Source organism: Hypanus sabinus, chromosome 5 (assembly GCF_030144855.1).
Source record: "Hypanus sabinus isolate sHypSab1 chromosome 5, sHypSab1.hap1, whole genome shotgun sequence".
Taxonomy (NCBI): domain Eukaryota; kingdom Metazoa; phylum Chordata; class Chondrichthyes; order Myliobatiformes; family Dasyatidae; genus Hypanus; species Hypanus sabinus.
In genome coordinates this window covers 5,926,326-5,948,022 of record NC_082710.1, presented here as the reverse complement: position 1 = coordinate 5,948,022, position 21,697 = coordinate 5,926,326, and the positions used below count along the sequence as shown (strand labels likewise).

At 44.0% G+C, this 21,697-nt stretch overlaps 1 protein-coding gene across 6 annotated transcripts in view; it reads right to left on the bottom strand.

Moving 5' to 3' along the window:
- Positions 1 to 464: 464 nt before the first annotated feature.
- Positions 465 to 21,697, bottom strand: part of LOC132393902 (arrestin domain-containing protein 3-like) — a 72,250-nt gene continuing 51,017 nt past the window's right edge. For 5 of the 6 annotated variants that reach the window (XM_059969322.1, XM_059969325.1, XM_059969321.1 and 2 more), the window contains 4 exons: positions 13,640 to 13,742; positions 11,575 to 11,831; positions 6,198 to 6,360; positions 465 to 1,638 (listed from right to left, as the gene is read on the bottom strand). In XM_059969322.1, coding sequence (XP_059825305.1) covers positions 1,589 to 1,638; positions 6,198 to 6,360; positions 11,575 to 11,831; positions 13,640 to 13,742 — 573 coding nt within the window. In that variant the 3' untranslated portion in view covers positions 465 to 1,588. The remainder of the gene's footprint in view (positions 1,639 to 6,197; positions 6,361 to 11,574; positions 11,832 to 13,639; positions 13,743 to 21,697) is intronic. The other variant, XM_059969327.1, reaches the window with a different exon arrangement.

The following is a 21,697-nucleotide window of genomic DNA, read 5'->3' as shown; positions in this document are numbered from 1 at the left end:
TTCTCTCTCCTTCTCAGCTGCTTCCACTTAATTGCATGTTCCAACCTTAATTTCTCCAACTCTAACTGAGCCGTCCCACTAGCTGGTACCCTTTCAGGGATATTTTCCAATACCTCAGCTGCAAACACATTCTTCCCAATATAATACTGAGTTATTGCCCTTCGTACCTCCCGCTTTTTCATTGACAACCTCACCTCTGCGAGGTTTAACCTCTTCGCCATATTTGTCAAGTCCGATTTGGTGGCCGCTTCTAGAGTCGGGTTTTCTATAAACTTATCCACGTCCATCTTTGCTGGTTTCTCATCTGGCTACCCGCGTAACCAGATCCAAGTTTGGACTTACAAGCCCAATTCACTGGCCTCCCAATTTGGTGTCAAATCCCGAGACGAGAACCCCAATTGTAATGTACCCTGTAACTGGGTCACTTACCAGCAAAGATAGAGAGGTCCGTTGAAGTCTGATGGTACTATTTTTAAACAGTATTTATTGATAAAAATACACAAAAATAATATCAATGCAAACATACAGATAATATAAATCGTCAATACTAAATCTAAAAGCGCGGGTATAATAATAATCAATAAGAAATAGCTCTATTGTTGTCTAGGGGATAATGTATTGTCTGATGGAAATATAAAAGTCACTCAAGTTCATTCAAGCTGCAGCTTTTGGTTGGAGAGAAAGACGGATGTTTAACTTGCCCGTTCCTTTTATGATGTCAATCATTCGAGAGTCGTTGGGGGCTGATTTCCCCTTTGTTGTTAGCTAAAGCCGTTCTCCTGTGGCAAGGCCCACCAATTCCGAGGCAAATGGAAAAGGACACACGTGGCTTTCCACCAGCTTTCGCTATTACGCTGTTACAGGATTTCGAGCGTTTCTTCTGGTGTGTCTGAGGGGCTGTTCCCACAGACCCTCTTTTATCCCCACTCACGGGGTCTCAGATGTCAATCAGGTTGGGGAGGATGCCATCCCCCAACCAGCCCACGTTGCCTGATCCCTTGAGGGCATCGATGAATAGCACAGCACTCAATACACAATTCCGTCTCCAAGAGACAATAGCCTTTATCAATGGTTCCGCCTTTCGGAGGGCAGGACACATTCCAAACTCTTTGTGGATTCTGCATGTCTTTCTCTCATTTCCTGGGTCTCCTGACCTGACTTAATAGCGATCTTGCGATTCTCAAAAAGGAGGGGGGGGGGGGGAAGCACAGGCGTAACAGTGATAATATGACAACATGAACATACACATTTGTAATGCATCAACGCATGAAAAATTAAGAACATTTATAACATTCTCTGAAGGTTAATAGAAAATTACACCAACATACTGAAAAACAATATTGTTGAAGTGTACTGGCTAAAGTGCAAGTTAATATCATTCATAAAGATATTTAAAATACAAATGCAATAAAGTACAACTAATGATTTTTTTTGGTTTCAAGATTATTATGCTTTTAAGTAGAAGACACTTTCCTGAGGAATTGGACTATGCCAAAGGACAGAGAAGCCAACTGGACATCATATATCCAACCCTGCAGGATTAATTTAATCTTCCTTCTGTGATACCTCTGAAGACTTTTCATTCCCTTCATGAGTAGAAGCCAGTATTCTTGTTGTTCACTATAAACCCAGCACCTACTGAAAAGTAGAAAATTAGACCAATAATTATCTTCCAATATACAATCACCTCATTTGAGTTCGACTCACATTCCAAGCAACCCACCCGGACATCCTACCAAAATCCACCTGCCTTACCTCAGACAGGTTCTGCAGAGCTACGCACAGGTCTGAGGCTGCAATTGGCTTTAAAAATCAAATTGAAAACTAAAGTTAATGTAAGTAAATCAAAATATAAAGTAACTAAATGATAAAAATTAAACAAAAACAATCACTCACTTAAACCTTTGCATGCTGAATACACGTTATTTGTTAATTTACAGGTAGTAATATTACTGTGCATGTTATGTGTGAGTTATATGTACCATGTGGTACATCTTGGTCCGGAGGAACATTGTTTTGTCTGGTGGCATACATGTGTACAGATGAATGACAGTAATCTGAACTTGAACTCCTGCACAGGCTGAGAATTACTACTTGAGTGAATATCTCCAATCTGAGGCCAGTCCATGGTGAAATGGAGAGATGATTCCTTTGCGTAAAGGCCTCTAATGTAAATACAGCTGCATAGCCCACAGACATCAAGGAGGGCAAATGTGATTCTCCATTTTTAACTTTCAGCATCTTGTGATCTTTCAGAAAGGGGCACATTGAGTACACAGTCAATTAGATTTAATATCGCTGGTATGTGTTTTGGAATTTGCCGTTTTGTGGCAGCAATACAATATATAATACTGAAACTATAAATTGCAATTATGTGTGTAAATAGAGGATGAACTTAAACAAGTAGTGCAAAAAGAGGAACAAATGGTGAGATAGTGTTCATGGATTTATTGTCCATTCAGAAATCTGACGGTAGAAGGGAAGAAGCTGTTCCTGAGTGTGTGTCTTCATGCTCCTGCACCTCCTTCATGATGGCAGCACTGAGAAAAAGTATGTCCTGAGTGACGTGGGCCTTTAATGATGGATGCTGCCTTTTTGAGGCATTATCTTTTGAAGGCGTCCCCTCAGTGCTGGGGAGGTCAGTGCCCACGATGGAGCTGGTCGAGCTTACAACTTCCGGCATTTTCTTCCGATTAAGTGCAGTGGCCCCTCCACACCAGACCATGATGTAACCAGTTAGAACGCTGTCCACAGTGTATCTGTTAAAAATTGCCAGGGTCTTTGGTAACAAACCAAGTCTCCTCAGGCTCCTAATGCATCAATAAGTTTGGCCCAGGATTGACCTTCAGAGATGTTGACACCCTGGATTTGAGAGGAAAGGTCTTCTGGCTGTAGAACCAAGGTACGTCTCCTCTGATAACATAAGTAGCCAGGGGTGGTGGTGAAAAAGTCAGACTGGGGCAGGCCATGTGAAAAGCCCCAAGGGGGTGCGTATCCGCTTGGACTGCTGCCTTGTGCTTCCCGGAACCCAGGTTTAATCCTGACCTCACCTGCCGTCTCTGCGGAACTCGGTTCTTTTACATTTCAAAAACCAACTTCATTTGTGATAAAAATCTATACAAAAGGAATAAACAGTACAAGCCTTTACGAGAGAGACACACGCATAGCACTCTGCCACGCTGTGGCCCTCCTTCTCATGTTCAAGTGCTTCCTCTGTGTGCGGTAGCAGAAGGAGACAAGACTGTGGGTAGTTCTCCCTGCAGTTGTGTGTTTTCAGCCAAGCTTTCTGGTTCATTCACACTTCCCAGATAGGTCAGTAGCCAACACTAACTTCTTCCTTGGTGTGGGTAGGTGATAAAAGAATCAAATAGAGGTGGATGGTACGAGTCAGGGGATGTTTACAATTACAGGGAACTACAAAAAGTGGGGGTGGGACTCATGGGATGGCTCTGATGGGAACCAGTGTGCACAATCTGGCTTATCAGGTCAAACTAAATTATAGAGATATCAACCTAAAAATTATTATGTTAGGAAGTGAGTGTTTATGAAATATCCATTTTAACATTATGTAAACTAACTTCAAGAACTTCCTGACAGTGACAGTGAAAATCTTTGTACTCTTGCCATCCACCAGCCTGCCAAGTCTAGGACCAGAGGGCACACCCTCAGAACTGAAGGAGATCCACAAGGAGGAATTTCTTTATCCTGAAGGTAGTGAATCTGAGGAATTCACTGCCTTGGGTAGCTGTGTAGGCCAGGTGATTGGGTATATTTAAAGTGGAGGTTGATGAGTCTTTGATTAGTCAGGGCATCAAAGGTTATGGGGGGGAAGGTGGGAAAAGGGGTTGAGGGATAATAAATCAACCACAATGGAATGACAGAGGAAACTCAAAAGGCCCAAATGGGCTGATGCTGCTTCTATGTTATGACAAGTCCACCTTTTCCCAACCAGATCCCCTAATGCAACTCCCTCAATGGGGCAGATTCTAATCAGACTAATGTTCCAACATAGACATTATTGTGGGGTTGACACTGAATAATGCACATGGAAAAGAAGAAAGAAATGGGCCAAGTTATAGGGAAACATTGAATAGTTTAGAACTTTATTCCCTTGTATGTAGGAGAATGAGTGGAGATTTTATAGAAGGATACAAAATTCTGTGCATTCAGGCTTCTCCCTTTCAGGTTGTGTGAGATTAGACATAGGGGTCATAGGTTCAGGAAGAAAGGTGAAACATTTAAGGGGAATCTGAGGGGGAACTTCACTCAGAGGGTGATGAGAGTGTGCAACTGCTAGCAGAAGTGGTGGATGTGGGTTCATTTCAAGATAGTTTAATATAATTTCCTGTAAGCAAGTGTGAAGAAGAACAAAGTAATTACCCCATACTGTTTTTTCCTCTCTTCCCAGCAAAAATGATGATCAGGTGGGGCAGTGAGGGGGCTTAATACTTCTGGCTAATCAGTCCTCCTATCCAGGTCCCCACCTGGATATATGGTGACATATATGCACTTTGAGCTTTGATTGTATTTGGCAGTAACTCGCAAGGAGGTCAATGGTTTAATTGCAACACTGGAGGTCAAGGGTGAACTCAGGACCGTGCTCTCTGGTACTGCCAGTATGGAGTTTCTATGTCATAAATACAAGAGGTTCCGCATATGCTGGAGGAACAGAGCAGGTTGGGTAACATCTAGAGGAATAAACAGTCAAAGTTTTGGTTCAGGTATCTCCACTCCATCTTCCACAAATGGAGTTTCACAGAGGCCAACCAGTTAAATTCCTATCCCAATTCACAGTTTGAATGTCAGTTCATTGGCTCCCTTTTTCCCCCCGATGAGCCCCACTTTCAGGGTGGAGGAGAAAAACCTCATATTCCACCTAGGTAACCTCCAACCTGATGGCAGGAACACAGACAGCTCCTGCTATTTTTTTTTCTTTTCCCCCTCCCTTTATTCCCCATGCTGGCTTATCTTTTCTCCCCACTTCCCACAGTCCACTTTCCTCTCCTATTAAATTCCTTCTCCAGCCCTTTACCCTTCCCATCCATCTGGCTTCACCTATCACCTTAGAGCTTGTCCTTCTTCCTTTACCCCATCTCTATTCTGATATCTTCCCCCTTCCTTTCCAGTCAGGATGAAGGATCTTGGCTCAAGATGTCAACTCTATCACCCCCCACTCCCCCATAGCTGCTACCTGACTGTTCCCCCAGAAATGTGTGTTTCTCTAAAGTTTGTATGGTCTCCTTTCCTTATGACTAGGTGGGATCTCCCAGTGCTGCAGTTTCTTCTCTCATCTTAAAGAGGTGAAGACTGATAGGCTAGTTGTTCTTATTGCAAGCGTGATGGAAGTCAATAGGAATGGGTTTAGTGTATAATTTGTGGAAATGGGTTCTCTAGGATGGCTGGTGGGGTGAGATACATCTCTTCCCAAGGAGGTGCAAGGTACTCCTTTCCTCTGCCGTCCTGGAGGTCACCCTTGGCCAAGTGCAGCATCTGCTTACCACCCATCCTCCCCCAAACAGGGTCACATGAAGCCATGGGAGCAGCTGGTGCATATCACAAGTCCTGGTCATACAATCACTGACACCAGGCACACAATGGCAAACCATTCTCAAGAACAATCATGGTCATGGTCTTTCCATGACCACCCACATCATATGACACAGCACATCACAAACAAATGATGGTTGATGGAAAAATGTTTTGATTATCTGAGCCTCTTTTTAAAGTTTTCTGCTGCATTATACTTTATTATCATTGCTGTAATGGAATAATGCTGTAAAAATTGTTAACTTTAAGCTAAAGATTAAAGCAAACAGAACTCATTTTAATTGTGACTTAAAATGGTGCAAAATCAAGAAAAAAAACTCCACATGGACGGTTCCAAGCCCAGCTGTAAAAGGAGGGATGAACATAGGGCTAGCACCCTATCCCATAAAAACCTAGATCTCCAGAAATTCCAACAGAAGCTCTTAAGGACCTCATTCCTGAGAGGAAGAGGAAGGTTTATGGAGATGTAGTGTGGTGAAAGTGGAAGCCACAGGGCCAATCACCGTCCTATTAGCCCATGACCAAGGACTCTGGTGAACTGAGTGGACGGACTCTGCCCCAGTATGGATGATGGGCTCAAGAACAATGGTTGGTGGACACAACAGGCCATTTCTCTGCTCAGTCACCCTAGAACACAACCTTGCCCTTACCTTCAGGTCCAACAGGGAGTGCTTGGTTTTCCCCACTGTAATCCATCCCATAATTGATATTAAAATCACCCGCTGGTTCGGCATAAGGATGCATTGGAATTGTACCAATAACTATTGGCAAATGGACGGTTAAATTCATTGCACTTGGAATCTTCACTGACACCTGAAAAACAACGAGCACTTCTTTAATGATTTAAAAACTATATTGTCTATTTCTCTGCAAAATGTGTGCTATTGTCCTTTGTCCTTGCTCAGCCAATTTAGTTGCCACGCTGATTCAAACATTTGAAGGTTCACATCCAGTCCGAAAACTCTTACTGAAGAACGAGGGAACAATTTTGTTGAGTCATTCTATTTACTGGGTGCCATGGTAACATAGCAGACGCTGTAATGGCATTACAGCTCGGGGCATTGGAGTTTGGAGCTCCATTCCAGCATCCTCTAAGGAGACAAGTTAATATAATGCATATAGAAATGAGACGATGTTTCTTCAAACCAGGGTGTAAAGCTCATAACACACAAAAAGGATAAAAACCTCCAGAAGAATCACACATAAACAGCAACCTAAAGTGCATTGATATTAAATATTGTAACAGTATGGAACAGATTAACCAGCGACTCTTTGCATACAAGGAGTGGCAAGGAGTTCATGACTTTAATGGGGGAAGAAACTGTTTCTCATCCTGACCAGTCTTGTTTTTATGCATTAGAGTCCCTGCCCCTGCTGATGGTAGAAAGGCAAGAAAACTGCTGGATGGATGGGTGTGACCTTTAATAATACTAAGGGCCCTGCGTACACAACACTCCTGATAAATGTCCCTGATGGATGGTAGGGAGACCCCCATGATCCTCTCAGCCATTCTCACAGTCCTTTGTAGGGACTTCCAGTCCGACACTCGACTGCTCCCATACCAGATGGGGATGCAACTTGTCAGGATACTCTCAATGGTGCTCTTAACACAGTTAAGACAAGGTGGAGTGGGAGGGTGCGAGCTTTGCTTGCCTCAATCTTTTTAGGAAGTGGAGGTGATATTAAGAGACCAGGTGAGGTCATTCATGATGTGAGCTCCCAGCAAAAGGATTTGAGTACAGGAGCAGGGAGGTTCTACTGCAGTTGTACAAGGCCTTGGTGAGACCGCACCTAGAGTATTGTGTGCCGTTTTGGTCCCCTAATCTGAGGAAAGACATTCTTGCCATAGAGGGAGTACAGAGAAGGTTCACCAGATTGATTCCTGGGATGGCAGGACTTTCATATGAAGAAAGACTGGATCGACTAGGCTTATACTCACTGGAATTTAGAAGATTGAGGGGGGATCTTATTGAAACATATAAAATTCTAAAGGGATTGGACAGGCTAGATTCAGGAAGATTATTTCCGATGTTGGGGAAGTCCAGAATGAGGGGTCACAGTTTAAGGTTAAAGGGGAAGCCTTTTAGGACCGAGATGAGGAAAAATTTCAGACAGAGAGTGGTGAATCTGTGGAATTCTCTGCCACAGGAAACAGTTGAGGCCGGTTCATTGGCTATACTTAAGAGGAAGTTAGATATGGCCCTTGTGGCTAAAGGGATCAGGGGTATGGAGAGAAAGCAGTTACAAGGTTTTGAGTTGGATGATCAGCCATGATCATACTGACTGGCAGTGCAGGCTTGAAGGGCCGAAGGGCCTACTCCTGCACCTATTTTCTATGTTTCTATGAACTTGGTGCACTTAACTCTCTCTATGGAGCAGCCACGTATTCATAGAGGGGGATGGTTTGCCTGTACCTTCCTGAAGTTCAAAGATTTCCTTCATGTTCTCAAAGTTCAGCCTTAGGTTGTTGTTCTTCTCACACCAAATCACCAGCTGCTCGTCTTCCTCTCAGTACTCCATCTTGTCAGCATTTTTGCCAAGGCCAACCACTGTTGTATCGTCTTCAAACTTGAAGACAGTTTGAGCTGGATCCTGTGTCACAGTCGTGCATCAGCAGTGTGAACAGCAGCGGGCTGAGCACGCAGGCTTGGGGCGTGCGAGTGCTTAGCGTAATGGGATGAGAGATGTTGCTGCCCGCACAGACTGACTGGCTTTACTGTTAAGAAGTCCAGTATCAAATTGCACTCAGTGAGGACAGTTGCCCCACCAGTTTCGGGGGTATGTCGGTACAGAATGCTGAACTGTAGTCTAAACAGCAGTCTGGCATGAGACCCTCATTTTCCAGGTGGGACAGGACAGAGTGGAGGGCAGAGGCTACTGCTTCACTGGATCAATTCAAGTGATAAGTGAACTGGAAAGGGTCCAGTGTAGCTGGGAGAAAGGCTTTAGTGTGCTCCATGACAGTTGCTCAAAGCATTTCATAATGGTTTATACATCCTCCCCATAGAAAGAGTTGGTTTCCTCCAGAGAGCCCTGTTTTCTCCCACAGTCCGAAGTTATACTGGGTAGTAACGTAGTTAATCATTTTAAACTGTGCTGTGATTAGGCTAGGATTAAATCAACCACTGCTGGCAGTGTGGCCCAAAGGGTTGGAAGGGCCAATTCCACACTATCTCTGTATTTACTCAAATGAATGAATTTGAATTGCCTGTAAAAAGCTTTACAATCTAAAATCCCGTTACAATATTGATATTGTATTGTTCACTGTATTATATTAAAACAGGGGCCTAATTATATCTCATGTATATCACAGTTTTAAATGTGCTCTGGAAATGCAGCCAAGTATTGCTCTCCCTTACGTCTGTATACAGGCAAAACAAGTCTATCAGATTACAGCCAACCCCTCAGAGGAAAACAGCTTAATACTCTTCCACCCATCACAGAATCCAATTTTAGAAAGGGCCTCTATCCTTGCTCATTAATTCAATGGCAGCTTTAACTGAGGAGATATGTTGTAGCAATCATTTGGAATAGGTTATCTGAACTTAGTCTCAGATTTGCACAAACAACCGGCGACAGACCAGTCCACTGCCTTGTTTACTACCCTGATGAGGCCAAACTCAGTTTGGACATGTGACACCTCATTCCACCTGGGTAGCCTTCAACCTGATGGCATAAAGATTGATTCTTCAACTTCCAGTAATTTTTCCCAACCTCCACCCCTTCTCTCTTTTCTTCCCCATTCCCCACATGGATACCCCTCACCTCTCCTCATCACCTTCTACTGGTTCCCCTTCCCCTTCTTCCACAGCTCACTCCCTTCTATTAGATTCCTCCTCCTCCAGCCCTTTACCTCATCCAGCTACGTCTTCCCAGTTTCTCATTTCATTTTCACTCCCCCAACCACCATCCTTTCCTTCATCTGGTTGCAGCTATCACCTGGCAGTGTGTACTCCTCCCTCTCCCCACATCTCCTTAGTCTGGCTCCCTCTCCACTTCTCTTCCAGTCCTGAAGGCCCCATACATGGTGCCTGACCTGCTGAGTTCCTCCAACATTTTGTGTGTGCTCGTTACACTGCAAGATCCATTCCAGGACAAAGTGTATTCAATCACTGAAGACATTCAATTGTCATTTACAGAAGGAAACATGGGGAAACTGGAACAGAAATTGGTCATTTGAGTTTGCTATGCCATTTAGTCCAATCAGGGCTGACCTCCTGTCTCAATACCATATCTCTGCTCTCTCCCTACGTGCCTTTATGTCTTCTATGTCTGAAAATTTATCTTCTTAAGTATACAAGTGCCACAGTTAGCATCACACAATTGCAGCTCACAAAGTCAGAGTTCAAAGTTCAATTCAGACATCCTCTGTAAGGAGTCTCTATGTCCTCCCTGTGGAATGCATCGGTTTTGTCTGGGTCCTCCGGCTTCCACCTATGTACTGGGTATAGGTTAACTGGTCATTGTAAATTGTCCAGTAATCAGATTAGGGTCAACTTGGGGGTTTCTGGGTGCTGCAGCTTGAAGGACTGGAAGCACCCATTCTGCACTGTATTTCTAAATAAATTTAATGACATGGCCTCCACCACCTCCTCTTGGCAGAGAACTCCACAGATTCACCACTCTCATCTCAGCTGTAGACATCGCACCCTATATCTTGAGATTGTGACCCTTTGTCTATAACCTGCATATGAAAAGAAAGCCCCCATCCTGCCCAGATCCACTCTGTGTGGCCCTGCAGGAACTCAGTAAGATCCCCCCTCATTTGTCTAAACACATGTGCCTGGCCAGCACACTTCAGACCATAGACTTGCCTCGTCACAGATCGGTCCAGTGAACCTTTGCTGCTGGTGTTCCAAGGTAAGCATAGCCTTTCTCGAGACAGGACCAAGTGTCTGGCAGACCTCAGGACACCCTCTGAACTGAACAAGATGTCCTAACTGTGCAGCCCTTGTGGAGTTTATACATTCTTAAAGTTCTCACAATCCCAACAACACGTGGATTTGGTAAACTAATTGGGGGCATCCATTGATTTCGGTTGACTGTGGATGGTGCATCCTGGCTGCCTGTGTGATACGCAAGCCAGTGCAGTATGACATGGAGAGCAAGCTATCACCCATGCAGCAGGTTCCTCCTCGCTATGCACCTAATGAACCGAAGGGAACGGCAGATTGGTACCAGCAGCATCGCAGGAGTTGCCCGCCAGCATTAAATTCAACGTCGGACTGCCTTAGGGACTCCAGCTCCGGATTTTTTCCTCAGGGTTTACTCCCGAAGCCTTCTCCATGAGTGGGAGGGACAAGGCAGCGGAGGTTTGAGATCAGTTTTCCTTCTCCTAGATGAGCTGCCAACCATGGCTGACAAGCTCCATCTGCCTGAAGCGACTGATATCAAGGAGCCAGTAACCCACCTTTGCCCTTCTCCTGTCAGCAGAAACAGATCCACCAGACTTACTAGCTAAGCCACATGTGAAGGTCAGGAGCTAGTCTTGGTTGTCAGATGCTATTTGAGATGTACACCATTGGGAGCATTTAATAGGTAGTGGGAGCTTATCCACACCACCTCCCATTCTGGCCTGATCTACACATTACAGGCTTATTTCAGTAATACAGTACCAGAAGAAGTGGCAGGAACAGGTGTGACTGCAGTTTTTAAAGAGGCTTTTGGACAGACACACAAACAGGCAGAGACTGAAGGGATATAGACCATGTCCAGGCAGACATGATGAGCTTAAACTGGTGTCATGGTGGGCAGAGACATTGTGGGCCTATGGGTTTGTTCTGTGCTCTACTCTGTTATAATCTGATGTTCTTTCTTTCCAATTTAGAAGAGATTTTGAATTAAAATGTACTGATTGGGGTCCTGATGAAGGTTACCAGCAGTCAATAAAGTGGGTGAAGAATTATTAAGTCCAACAAAGCAATATCTGTAACAATAAGTTCCATCTTGAATGTTACCACACACTTTGTGGCATGGTCATATTGCCCATTGACCACACTGAAAAGTATAATTCAAAATGCTTTCTACCTGAATGGAATAGTCCATCTGGATAATAGTGCAGTGCATCAGTGTCGGAGGAACTTCTGGAATTTTCAACAGCATTGTAGTCCGGCTGTCTTTCTGTCCAGCTAGTACTGACTCTCCCTGGATTTTGGTAACAAGCTCGGAGGATAATTTTTTTTTGGATTTTGCATGGTAGGTGATTGTTTTATAAATTGCTGCCGTTGGATTGACTTTGCGGGATGAATGATTCTCAATTTCAGCAAATACTTGAATTGTCTCACCTGAAAAAGAGCAAAGCCCAGTTTACATAATCTTGTGTATTCCCTCTCAATTTACAGTAGGTGAGTAAAACAATGAATAAATTACAATAATAATAATGATGAGAAGACTGCCATGGTAACATGGCTGTTAGCTCAATGTTATAACAGCTCAGGCGGAGTTTGGAGTTCAATTCCAGCATCATCTGCAAGGAGTCCGTAATCCTCCCTGTACCAATTAGTAAGTTAATTGGTCACTGTGAATTGTCCCACGATTAGATTAGGATTAAATCAGGGGTTGCTGGGTGGTGTGGCTGGAAAGGCCAGAAAAACCTGTTCTGTACTGCATCTCCAAATATAATAAATTGGGAAAGGTTTTCACAACAATGAACTGCCATGGTCTGCCTACAATTAACTTTTCTTGTGACATGTGCATCAAAACAGAGTGAAATACATTGCTCGCCTCGAGTCCATCCTGTGTGGATGTATAGGGGGCAGCATGCTAAGATTACCATGACTCTGACAGCAACATAACACGGCCACAGTTTACTAACCCTACTGTACGTTCTTGGAATGCAGCAAGAACCTGAGGAAACCCACATGGTCACAGGAAGAACAGACAAATACCTGAAAGGCAGCAGCAGGAGTTGAACCTCAATCAGTGCTCGCTGACGTTGTAAAGGAAAACCGCTAACCACTACGCTACTGGGCAATTAGTTTTTAAAACATGTATAATGTATTGGCTGTAATCTTCAAAATCCTTAAGTTCTGGAAAGCTCTAGACAGATTAAAAACTTCAGAAAAGGAGGGAGGTAGAAAACAATTTACTAGATTTATTTATTTAGAGATCCAGAGCACAATAGGCTCTTCTGAACTTGAACCACACCACTCAGCAACTCTGCTTTAACCTGAGCCTAAGAGGACAATTTACTATGACCAATTAACCTACCAACCGGTACATCTTTGACTGTGGGAGGAAACAGGAGCCGTCAATGAAAAGCCATGCATTCCACAGGAGGACCGACAGAGACTCCTTACTAAGGACATTGGGATTGAACAGCAGCATCCCTTCCCCATCCTTTATTCCATACTCCCTGAAGGCCATGTCCAACCTCCGACACCCTGAGCAGTAACAGCGACAGGCCAACCTTTATTCTGCATGCTGGAGTCAATGCCTTTCCTGTTGAAATGTAACAAATTCAGGGTTTGAGTTCCAAGAGCTATGCAGTAATGTTATAAAACATAGGTTAGACCACTATGGAGTAAGTGTTCATTTCCGGTTGGCTCATTATATGAAGGATGTGTAAGCTTTAGAGGTGTGGAGGAGACTTACCTGGAAGCTGACATGTGATAGGTGAGACCAGATTGGTTTGGGGGGTGGGGGAAGAGAGGGGATAAAGCAAGAAGCTGGAAGGTGATAGGTGGAACAAGGGATGAAGCAGGAATTGGATAGATGAGTGGGTGATGGGAGAAAGGGAAGGAGGAGGGGCACCAATGGGAAGTGCTGGTCAGGTGAGGAGAAGCGGTAAGAGGTCAGGGGGTGGGGATTAGAAGAGGGAAGGGGAAAAAAAAGAGGGAAAAAGTTACTGGAGGTGGAGAAATCAATGTTCGTGTCATCAGGTTGGAGGCTACCCAGGCAGAATGAGATGTTGGACTCATCATGGAGTGAAAACCCTCTCACCACCTTATTCAGTATGACAGAAATAGTTTTGAGAAACCATTTAGAAGTTACTAAATAGAAAGCGTGTGGTTGTTGAATATTATGTTTTTGTGAATGCGATACACACATAGGGGTAGGAAATTCAACAGTTTCCAGTGGTCTAGATTTTTACCTGGAACATATCCTCTCCGATCAATTTTGGCATTTAGCATGACTGGTCCTGAGGCACAACAGCAGCAACAGATAGTTTTCTCATCCATTACTGAGAGCGGCTCCTGTAAAATCAACATGAAACACCAACTATCAAAGTTCAAGTATATATACCATATGCAATTCTGAGATTCCACGAAAACAATAAATAATGAGAACCTGAGATAATAGTCATTAATGTGAGATCACCAGTTGTGGGACCATTTCAATGATGGGCCAAGTGACTGAAATTATCCCTTTTTAGTTAAGAGCCTGATGGTTGAGGAGTAGTAACTTTTCTTGAACCTGGTGGTGAGAGTCCGGAGGCTTTTGCACCTTCTACCTGACTGCAGCAGTGAGTAGAGAGCATGACGAGGGTGGTGGAGATCTTTGATGGATGCTACTTTTCCAGGACAGGGCTTCATGTAGATGTGCTCAGTGGTTTAGGATCCTACCCATAAATATACACAATATGCTCAAAACAACCATGCAAATCGAACACTAATCATACATTGGTCCACAAAATCTTCTGCATTGGCATCACAGGAAGCAAAATGTGCACTGAAAACAAAATTAAAACCGAAAATCACATTTTACAGTGTTTAGTGATCACATTCAAAGTGCCACAACAGTCCGCCAAAAATACCCAGCACATTTCAAAATGTTCGAAGTACATTTAGTATGTATACCATATACAACCTTGAGATTTGTCTTCTTGCAGGCAGCCACAAAACAGAGAAACAGTACAGAATCCATGAAAAAGTGCCAAACCACTGTCAAATACCCACAGTGTAGGGGAAAAAAAGAATAAATTGTGCAAATAATAAGTATACAAATAACACACGGAACATGAGTCGCAGAGTCCCCGAAAGTGAGTCCACAGCCACAGAGCCTGTTCAGTGCTGAGGTGAGTGAAGCTGGTCCAGGGGCTCGATGGCTGCAGAGTGAGGTCAGCTCTGCTGTGCTTAAAGGCTCCTGGAGTAGTGAGCTGAACACCATCCTTTGCTCTCAACACCTCAATCATTTTAATCTGGCTCGGCATTTAAATTGGCTAAACATTGGATCATTTTTCGCTCCAGTTCCCAGACCCTTCTGCTTGAATCTAGCCAGGTCCACTCGAGCAATGGCTGCCATGGCCATACCTACGTCATTGAGAATCCAGTTCACCAAATCCTTCAGGATTCCACAAAAATGCAGGTCGTACGGACAGTTCTAAAGCGCAACTCCCAAAGGGAAATTACAAGCTGTGGTTTGCAATGCTTGTAGTCCAAAAACAGTGTATTTAATAGAAAAGTTAGTAATTCTGTTAGTTCTGTTCTGTTCTCAGAAAATCAAGCAGCAGCTAAGGAGAGGAATAAACAACCGAAGTTTCAGGACAAGACCCTTCATCAGGACAGATTCAAATCATTGTCATTTAGAAACCACAAGTGCAATGCAGTTAAAAAATGAGACAACGTTCCTCCAGAATGATATCACAAAAGCATATGACAAAACAGACTACACCAGAAAAATCCACATAATGTTTGGCAATCCCCAATCCAGAGTCCAGGGAGGCTGCTGCGTATTAATATCGCGCTACCATCTTGGTTTGTTCTCCAGAAAGGAGCTCCAATCTCACCAGACAAAACAAGACCAAAAACTAAAGCTACAAGACTTGCACAAAACCACATAGTTACAACATATAGTTACAACAGCGCAAACAATAGCATAATTGATAAAAAGCAGACCATGGGCACAGTAAAAATAGTCCAAAGATGTTAAAAGACTATAAGTTCAAAAGAAACCACCACACAGTTTCCACAAGTCCTCAGGGTCCCCGATTGACTCGTCATCCCACACTGGCGGCAGAAGGGAATATTCCCGCTATAGACTTTCATGGCGCCACCCGACTCAGCCTCAGCACACAGTGAAAACGACCTGATCGCAGCGGACTCCGAGTCCATCGAACCTCCGAGCCTCCGACCACCCCCTCCAGCACAGCTTCTCCGAGCACCATCCTCTGCTGAGCGTATTAAGATGGCCCCGCCAACAGCCATCGGCAACGTGACCCCAAGGACTGGGGGCATGTTCTTCCCAGCAGAGACCTGGACCTCACAGCAGCAGCAGCAACGAAGAAGGTCTTTCTGGAAAATTTCATATGTTCCTCTGTGCTCCCATGTCCATTTTTCATCCGATTATGATTGCGCATGGCACCCCGCTTCACAAATAACAGATAATCAGCTCTGGAGTGGCCGCTGCAAGTTGCGTCGCGCCGCCATCTTGGATCTTGCACCCTTAACAGCAGAATTTATGTTCTGGTGTATTCCAGAATGGGTTAAAGATTTCAATATAAAAATAGCAATCTGAATTGAGGGGAGTTGTTCTTCCCCCAGGCCACAAGACAGCAGAGGAATGCAAGGGGTGGAAACGTGCATCATTCATGACTACCGACACTGAATTGGGTTTACTTTCAGAGATTGGTCTGGCATGATGACATAATCACGTGCAGTTTTTTTTTTAAAAACACACTTTCTGTTCTGTGTTTGGAGGACAAGGAGGGAGTTGTTACGGTCTTAAACTTTAAATGACTCTGTTGCTTTATGTACAAAAACCTACAAAACAACTGAACACCCTGCCACCATGTAGCTCTGATGATGTATGAAATGCCAGTAATGTTATACCATTTGCTTTTATGTTGCACAATATACTGTATGCACATAATTATCTGTTAATATATTTGTCATAATATTACTTTACATGGAGACACGGAGAGACAGATGTACTGTCTTGTGCACCTTGATCTGGAAGGTGATCTGTTTCATTTGGTGGTACACACATGTATATGGTGGAATGACAATAAACTGAACTTGAACTTGACTGCAAAATACCTGGAAGTCTCTAGCCAAATGATTTGTTTGTTTTTTTTAAATAAAAGATGGAACAAATTTTATGTTTTATGGCCTTTCCTCTGTACTTATCAAGTTAGATACTGCCTGTTATGCCACTGGCACTTAGGATAGCAATAGAGCTCCCCCCCCCCACCACTCCATTTCTGTCCACCTTGGCCATCTTCTCTACTGTGCCCAGCTGTGTTTCAGGGTTCTCACTTCTGCCTCTACGGTATGGCACCAAGTTGACTTTGGTCTCCTGCATTTCCTGCACCCTTCACAGGTCCAATGACATGACGACTTGATGATAAAGCAGGCCTCTCTTCTCATCACATGCTCAATCCACCTCCAATGTTTCCTCACGATGATTGTTGGAGATCTTTCTTGACCAGAAAATAGAGGACCTTCCAGACGCTCATGGTGTGGATTAACGACAGCTTGGCAAGGACATTCTCTATTATGTGCCAGCATTCTGACCCATACAAGAGTGTGGGCAGAACACAGCTCTGGTACAGCTTCACCTTGACGTGGACACATTCAAGTTAATACATTCATATATTCACAGAGTTTTAGTGCACTTGCATAGCCCTGTTTTTTATTTTTTTTTAAATCAGTCTGTGAAGGCAGTAAAGTGAATGAATGTACAGAACTCAGCTAAGGGAGGAGGCGGAGATAGAAACATAAACAACAACATAATATCCAACGTAAGAATGGCAAACAAGCAGAGGAACATGTGTAGAGTTTCAATTTAGCCATATTTTTAAGACCACAAGACATAGCAGCAGAACTGGCTATTTGGCTCATCAAGTCTGCTCCTCCATTCAATTATGGCTGACCCATTTTCCATCTCAACTCCATTCTCCCGCCTCCTATCCATTACCTTTAATGCCATTATTAATCAAGAACTTATCAACCTCTGTTTTAAATATACCCAAAGACCCGGGCTCCACATCCGTCTGTGGCAATAGATTCAACAGTTCATCAACTTCTGGCTAAACAAATTCCTCCCTATGTCTGTTCTAAAGGGACATCTTTCTACACTGAGCTGTGCCCTCTAGTCCCAGACTCACCCACAAAGCAAGCATCCTCACCACATGCACTCTATCTAGGCCTTTCAATATTCAATAGGTTTCATTGAGGTTTTCCTCCCACCCACACCCTCGTTTTTCTAAACTGCAGTGAGCACAGACCCAGAGTCAAACACTCCTGATACATTAACCCTTTCACTTCTGAAAAGCTCCTCAGGGCCCTCTCCAGTGCAAGCACATATGGGGTCCAAAACTACCGACAATTCTCCAAATATGGTCTGACCAATCCTTATAAAGTCTCATTATTACACTCTTACTTTCATATTCTAGTCCTCTCTAAATTAATGCTAACATTGCATTTGCCTTCCTTACCACAGACTCAACCTGCAAGTTAGCCTTTATCCTGCTCAAGGACTCTCAAGTCCTTTTACACCTGATTTCTGAATTTGTTCCCCATTTGTAAAATAGTTCACACCTTTATTCCTTCCACAAAGTGCATAAACATACACTTCCCCACACAGTATTCTGTCTGCCTATTCTCTAGAGAAGGGATACGCTCAGACCGATGGTTTGAGATATGTCTATTTTAACGCAAGAATCATGAACAAAGCGGATGAGCTTAGACCGTGGATCAGTACTTGAGGCTATGATGTTGTGGCCATTACAGAGACTTGGCTGGCTCAGGGGCAGGAATGGTTAGAGTGCCAGGCTTTAGATGCTTCAGAAAGGACAGGGAGGGAGGGAAAAGAGGTGGGGGTGTGGAACTGCTGATCAGAGATAGTGCCACGGCTGGAGAAAAGGAGGAAGCCATGGAGGGATGGTCTACTAAGTCTCTGTGAGTGGAAGTTAGGAATAGGAAGGAGTCAATAACTCTACTGGGTTTGTTTTTTTTTGTTGTTTTTTTTTATATAGACCACCAAATAGTAACAGGGACATCAAGGAGACAGATTCTGGAAAGATGCAATAATAACAAGGCTGTTGTGGTGGAAGATTTAAATTTCCCCCAATATTGACTGGCATCTCCCTAGAGAGAGGGGTTTAGATGGGGTGGAGTTTGTTGGGTGTGTTCAGCAAAGTTTCTTGACACAATAAGTTGATAAGCCTCAAGGGGAGTGGCTGTACTTGATCTGGTATTGAGAAATGAACCTGGTCAGGTGTCAGGTCTCTCAGTGGGAGAGCATTTTGGAAATAGTGATCACAATTCTATCTCCCTTACTATAGCACTGGAGAGGGATAGGAACAGGTAAGTTAGGAAAGCATTTAATTGGAGCAAGGGGAAGTATGAAGCTATCAGGCAGGAACTTGGAAGCATAAACTGGGAACAGATGTTCTTAGGGAACTGTATGGCAGCAATGTGGCAAATGTTCAGGGGATATTTGTGTGGGGTTCTGCACAGGTATGTTCCAATGAGACAGGGAAAGGGTGGTAGTGTACAGGAACCGTGGTGTACTAAGGCTGCTGAAAATCTAGTCAAGAAGAAAAAACTTATGAAAGTTTCAAAAAAACTAGGTAATGATAGAAATGCTGAAGATTATAAGGCTAGCAGGAAGGAGCTTAAGAATGAAATTAGGAGAGCCAGGAGAGGCTATGAGAAGGCTTTGGTGAGCAGGATTAAAGAAATCCCCAAGGCATTTTTCAAGTATGTGAAGAGCATGAGGATAAGACACAAGAGAATAGGACCAATCAAGTGTGACAGTGGAAAACTATATGGAACCAGAGATGATAGCAGAGGTACATAATGAATGCTTTGCTTCAGTGTTCACTATGGAAAAGGATCTTCATGATTCTAGGGATAACTTACAGCAGATTGAAAAGCTTGAGCATGTAGACATTAAGAGGATGTGCTGGAACTTCTGGAAAGCATCAAGTTGGATAAGTCTCTGGGACAAGACGAGATGTACCTCAGGCTACTGTGGGAGGTGAGGGAGGAGATTGCTGAGTCTCTGGCAGTGATCTTTGCATCATCAATGGGGACGGGAGAGGTTGGAGGACTGGAGGGTTGCAGACATTGTTCCCTTATTCAAGAAGGGGAGTAGAGATAGCCCAGGGAATTATTGACCAGCAAGTCTTACTTCAGTGGTTGGTAAGTTAATAGAAAAGATCTTGAGAGGCAGGATTTATGAACATTTGGAGAGACATAATATGATTAGGAATAGTCAGCATGGCTTTGTCAAAGGCAGGTTGTGCCTTACGAGCCTGATTGAATTTTTTGAGGATGTGACAAAACACATTGATGAAGGTAGAGCAGTAAATGTGTACATGGATTTCAGCAAGGCATTTGATAAGGTACACCATGTAAGGCTCATTGAAAAAGTAAGGAGGCATGGGATCCATGGGGACCTTGCTTTGTGGATCCAGAACTGGCTTGCCCATGGAAGGCAAAGAGTGGTTGTAGACGGATCAGATTCTGCATGGAGGTCGATGACCATTGGTGTGCCTCAGGGATCTGTTCTGGGACTCCTACTCTTTGTGATTTTTATAAATGACCTCGATGAGGAAATGGAGGGATGGGTTACTAAATTTACTGATGACACAAAGGTTGGGGGTGTTGTGGATAGTGTGGAGGGCTGTCAGAGGTTACAGCGGGACATTGATAAGATGCAAAACTGGGCTGAGAAGTGGGAGATGGAGTTCAACCCAGATAAGTGTGAAGTGGTTCATTTTGGTAGGTCAAATATAATGGCAGAATATGGTATTAATGGTTAGACTCTTGGCAGTGTGGAGGATCAGAGGGATCTTGGGGTCCAAGTCAATATGACACTCATAGCTGCTGCGCAGGTTGACTCTGTTGTTAAGGCAGCATATGGTGTATTGGCCTTCATCAACTGTGGGATTGAGTTTAAGAGCCGAGAGGTGATGTTACAGCTATATAGGACCCTGGTCAGACCCCACTTGGAACACTGTGCTCAGTTCTGGTCACCTCACTACAGGGAGGATGTGGAATCTATAGAAAGGGTGCAGAGGAGATTTACAAGCATGTTGCCTGGTTCAGGAGCATGCCTTATGAGAATAGGTTGAGTGAACTTGGTCTTTTCTCCTCAGAGTGGTGGAGAATGAGAGGTGACTTGATAGAGGTCTACCAGATGATGAGAGGCATTGATTGTGTGGATAATCAGAGGCTTTTTCCCCACGTCTGAAATAGCAAACATGAGAGGGCACAGTTTTAAGGTGCTTGAAAGTAGATATAGAGGAGATGTAGGGGCAAGTTTATTTGAAAAAAAAACACAGATGGTGATAAGTGTGTGGAATAGGCTGCCAGTGACAGTGGTGGAGGCGGATACGATAGGGTCTTTTAAGAGACTCCTGGACAGTTACGTGGAGCTTAGAAATCCAGAGGTAATTTCTTAAGTACATGTTCAGCACAGCATTGTGGACCAAAGGGCCTGTATTGTGCTGTGGGTTTTCTACATTTCTATGTTCTATGTTCCGATGAACTAGTTCTAGTCATATTTGTTTACTTGCCTGGGCTGAGTACAAATCCAAGATTTGAATAAATATTAATAATTATCTTTGTCACAAGTACATTGGAAGGTACAGTGAAAAGTGCCATTTGCATCAGTGACTAAAACAGCCTGAGGATTGTGCTTTGGGTAGTCCGCAAATAGTCGCCATGCTTCCAGCACCAATTTAGCATGCCTATGACTTACCGCTACGAGTAGTGGAGGTGGAGGTACGTCCCTACCATAGGAGGTGTAAGGCACTGTTTCCCTCTGTTAGCCTGCAAGTACCCTTCAGCAAGGTGTAGCCCCTACTTACCCCTCGCACCCCCCCCCCCCCCAAGATGAGGGTCACATGCAGCCCTGGAAGCAGCTAGTGAATGGGTACATCAGCTGCTGGTGCATATCACCAGTCCTGGTTATGACGCCAGGCAGGCCATCTCCGAAGAGTACTGGTACTGATGGCAGGTGACCCCAATTCCGCACCCCCCCCCCCCCCCGTAAAGACACTGCTCAGAAGGTGGCAATGGCAAACCACTTCTGTAGGAAAATTTACCAAGAACAAACATGGTCACAGACCACAACCACACACGTCGTACAACACGGCACATAATGATGACACCTTATTAAACTTAACCTGCAGGTACATGGAATGTGGGAGGAGCCTGGAGTACCCAGAGCAAATCCACGTGGTCACAGGGAGAACGTA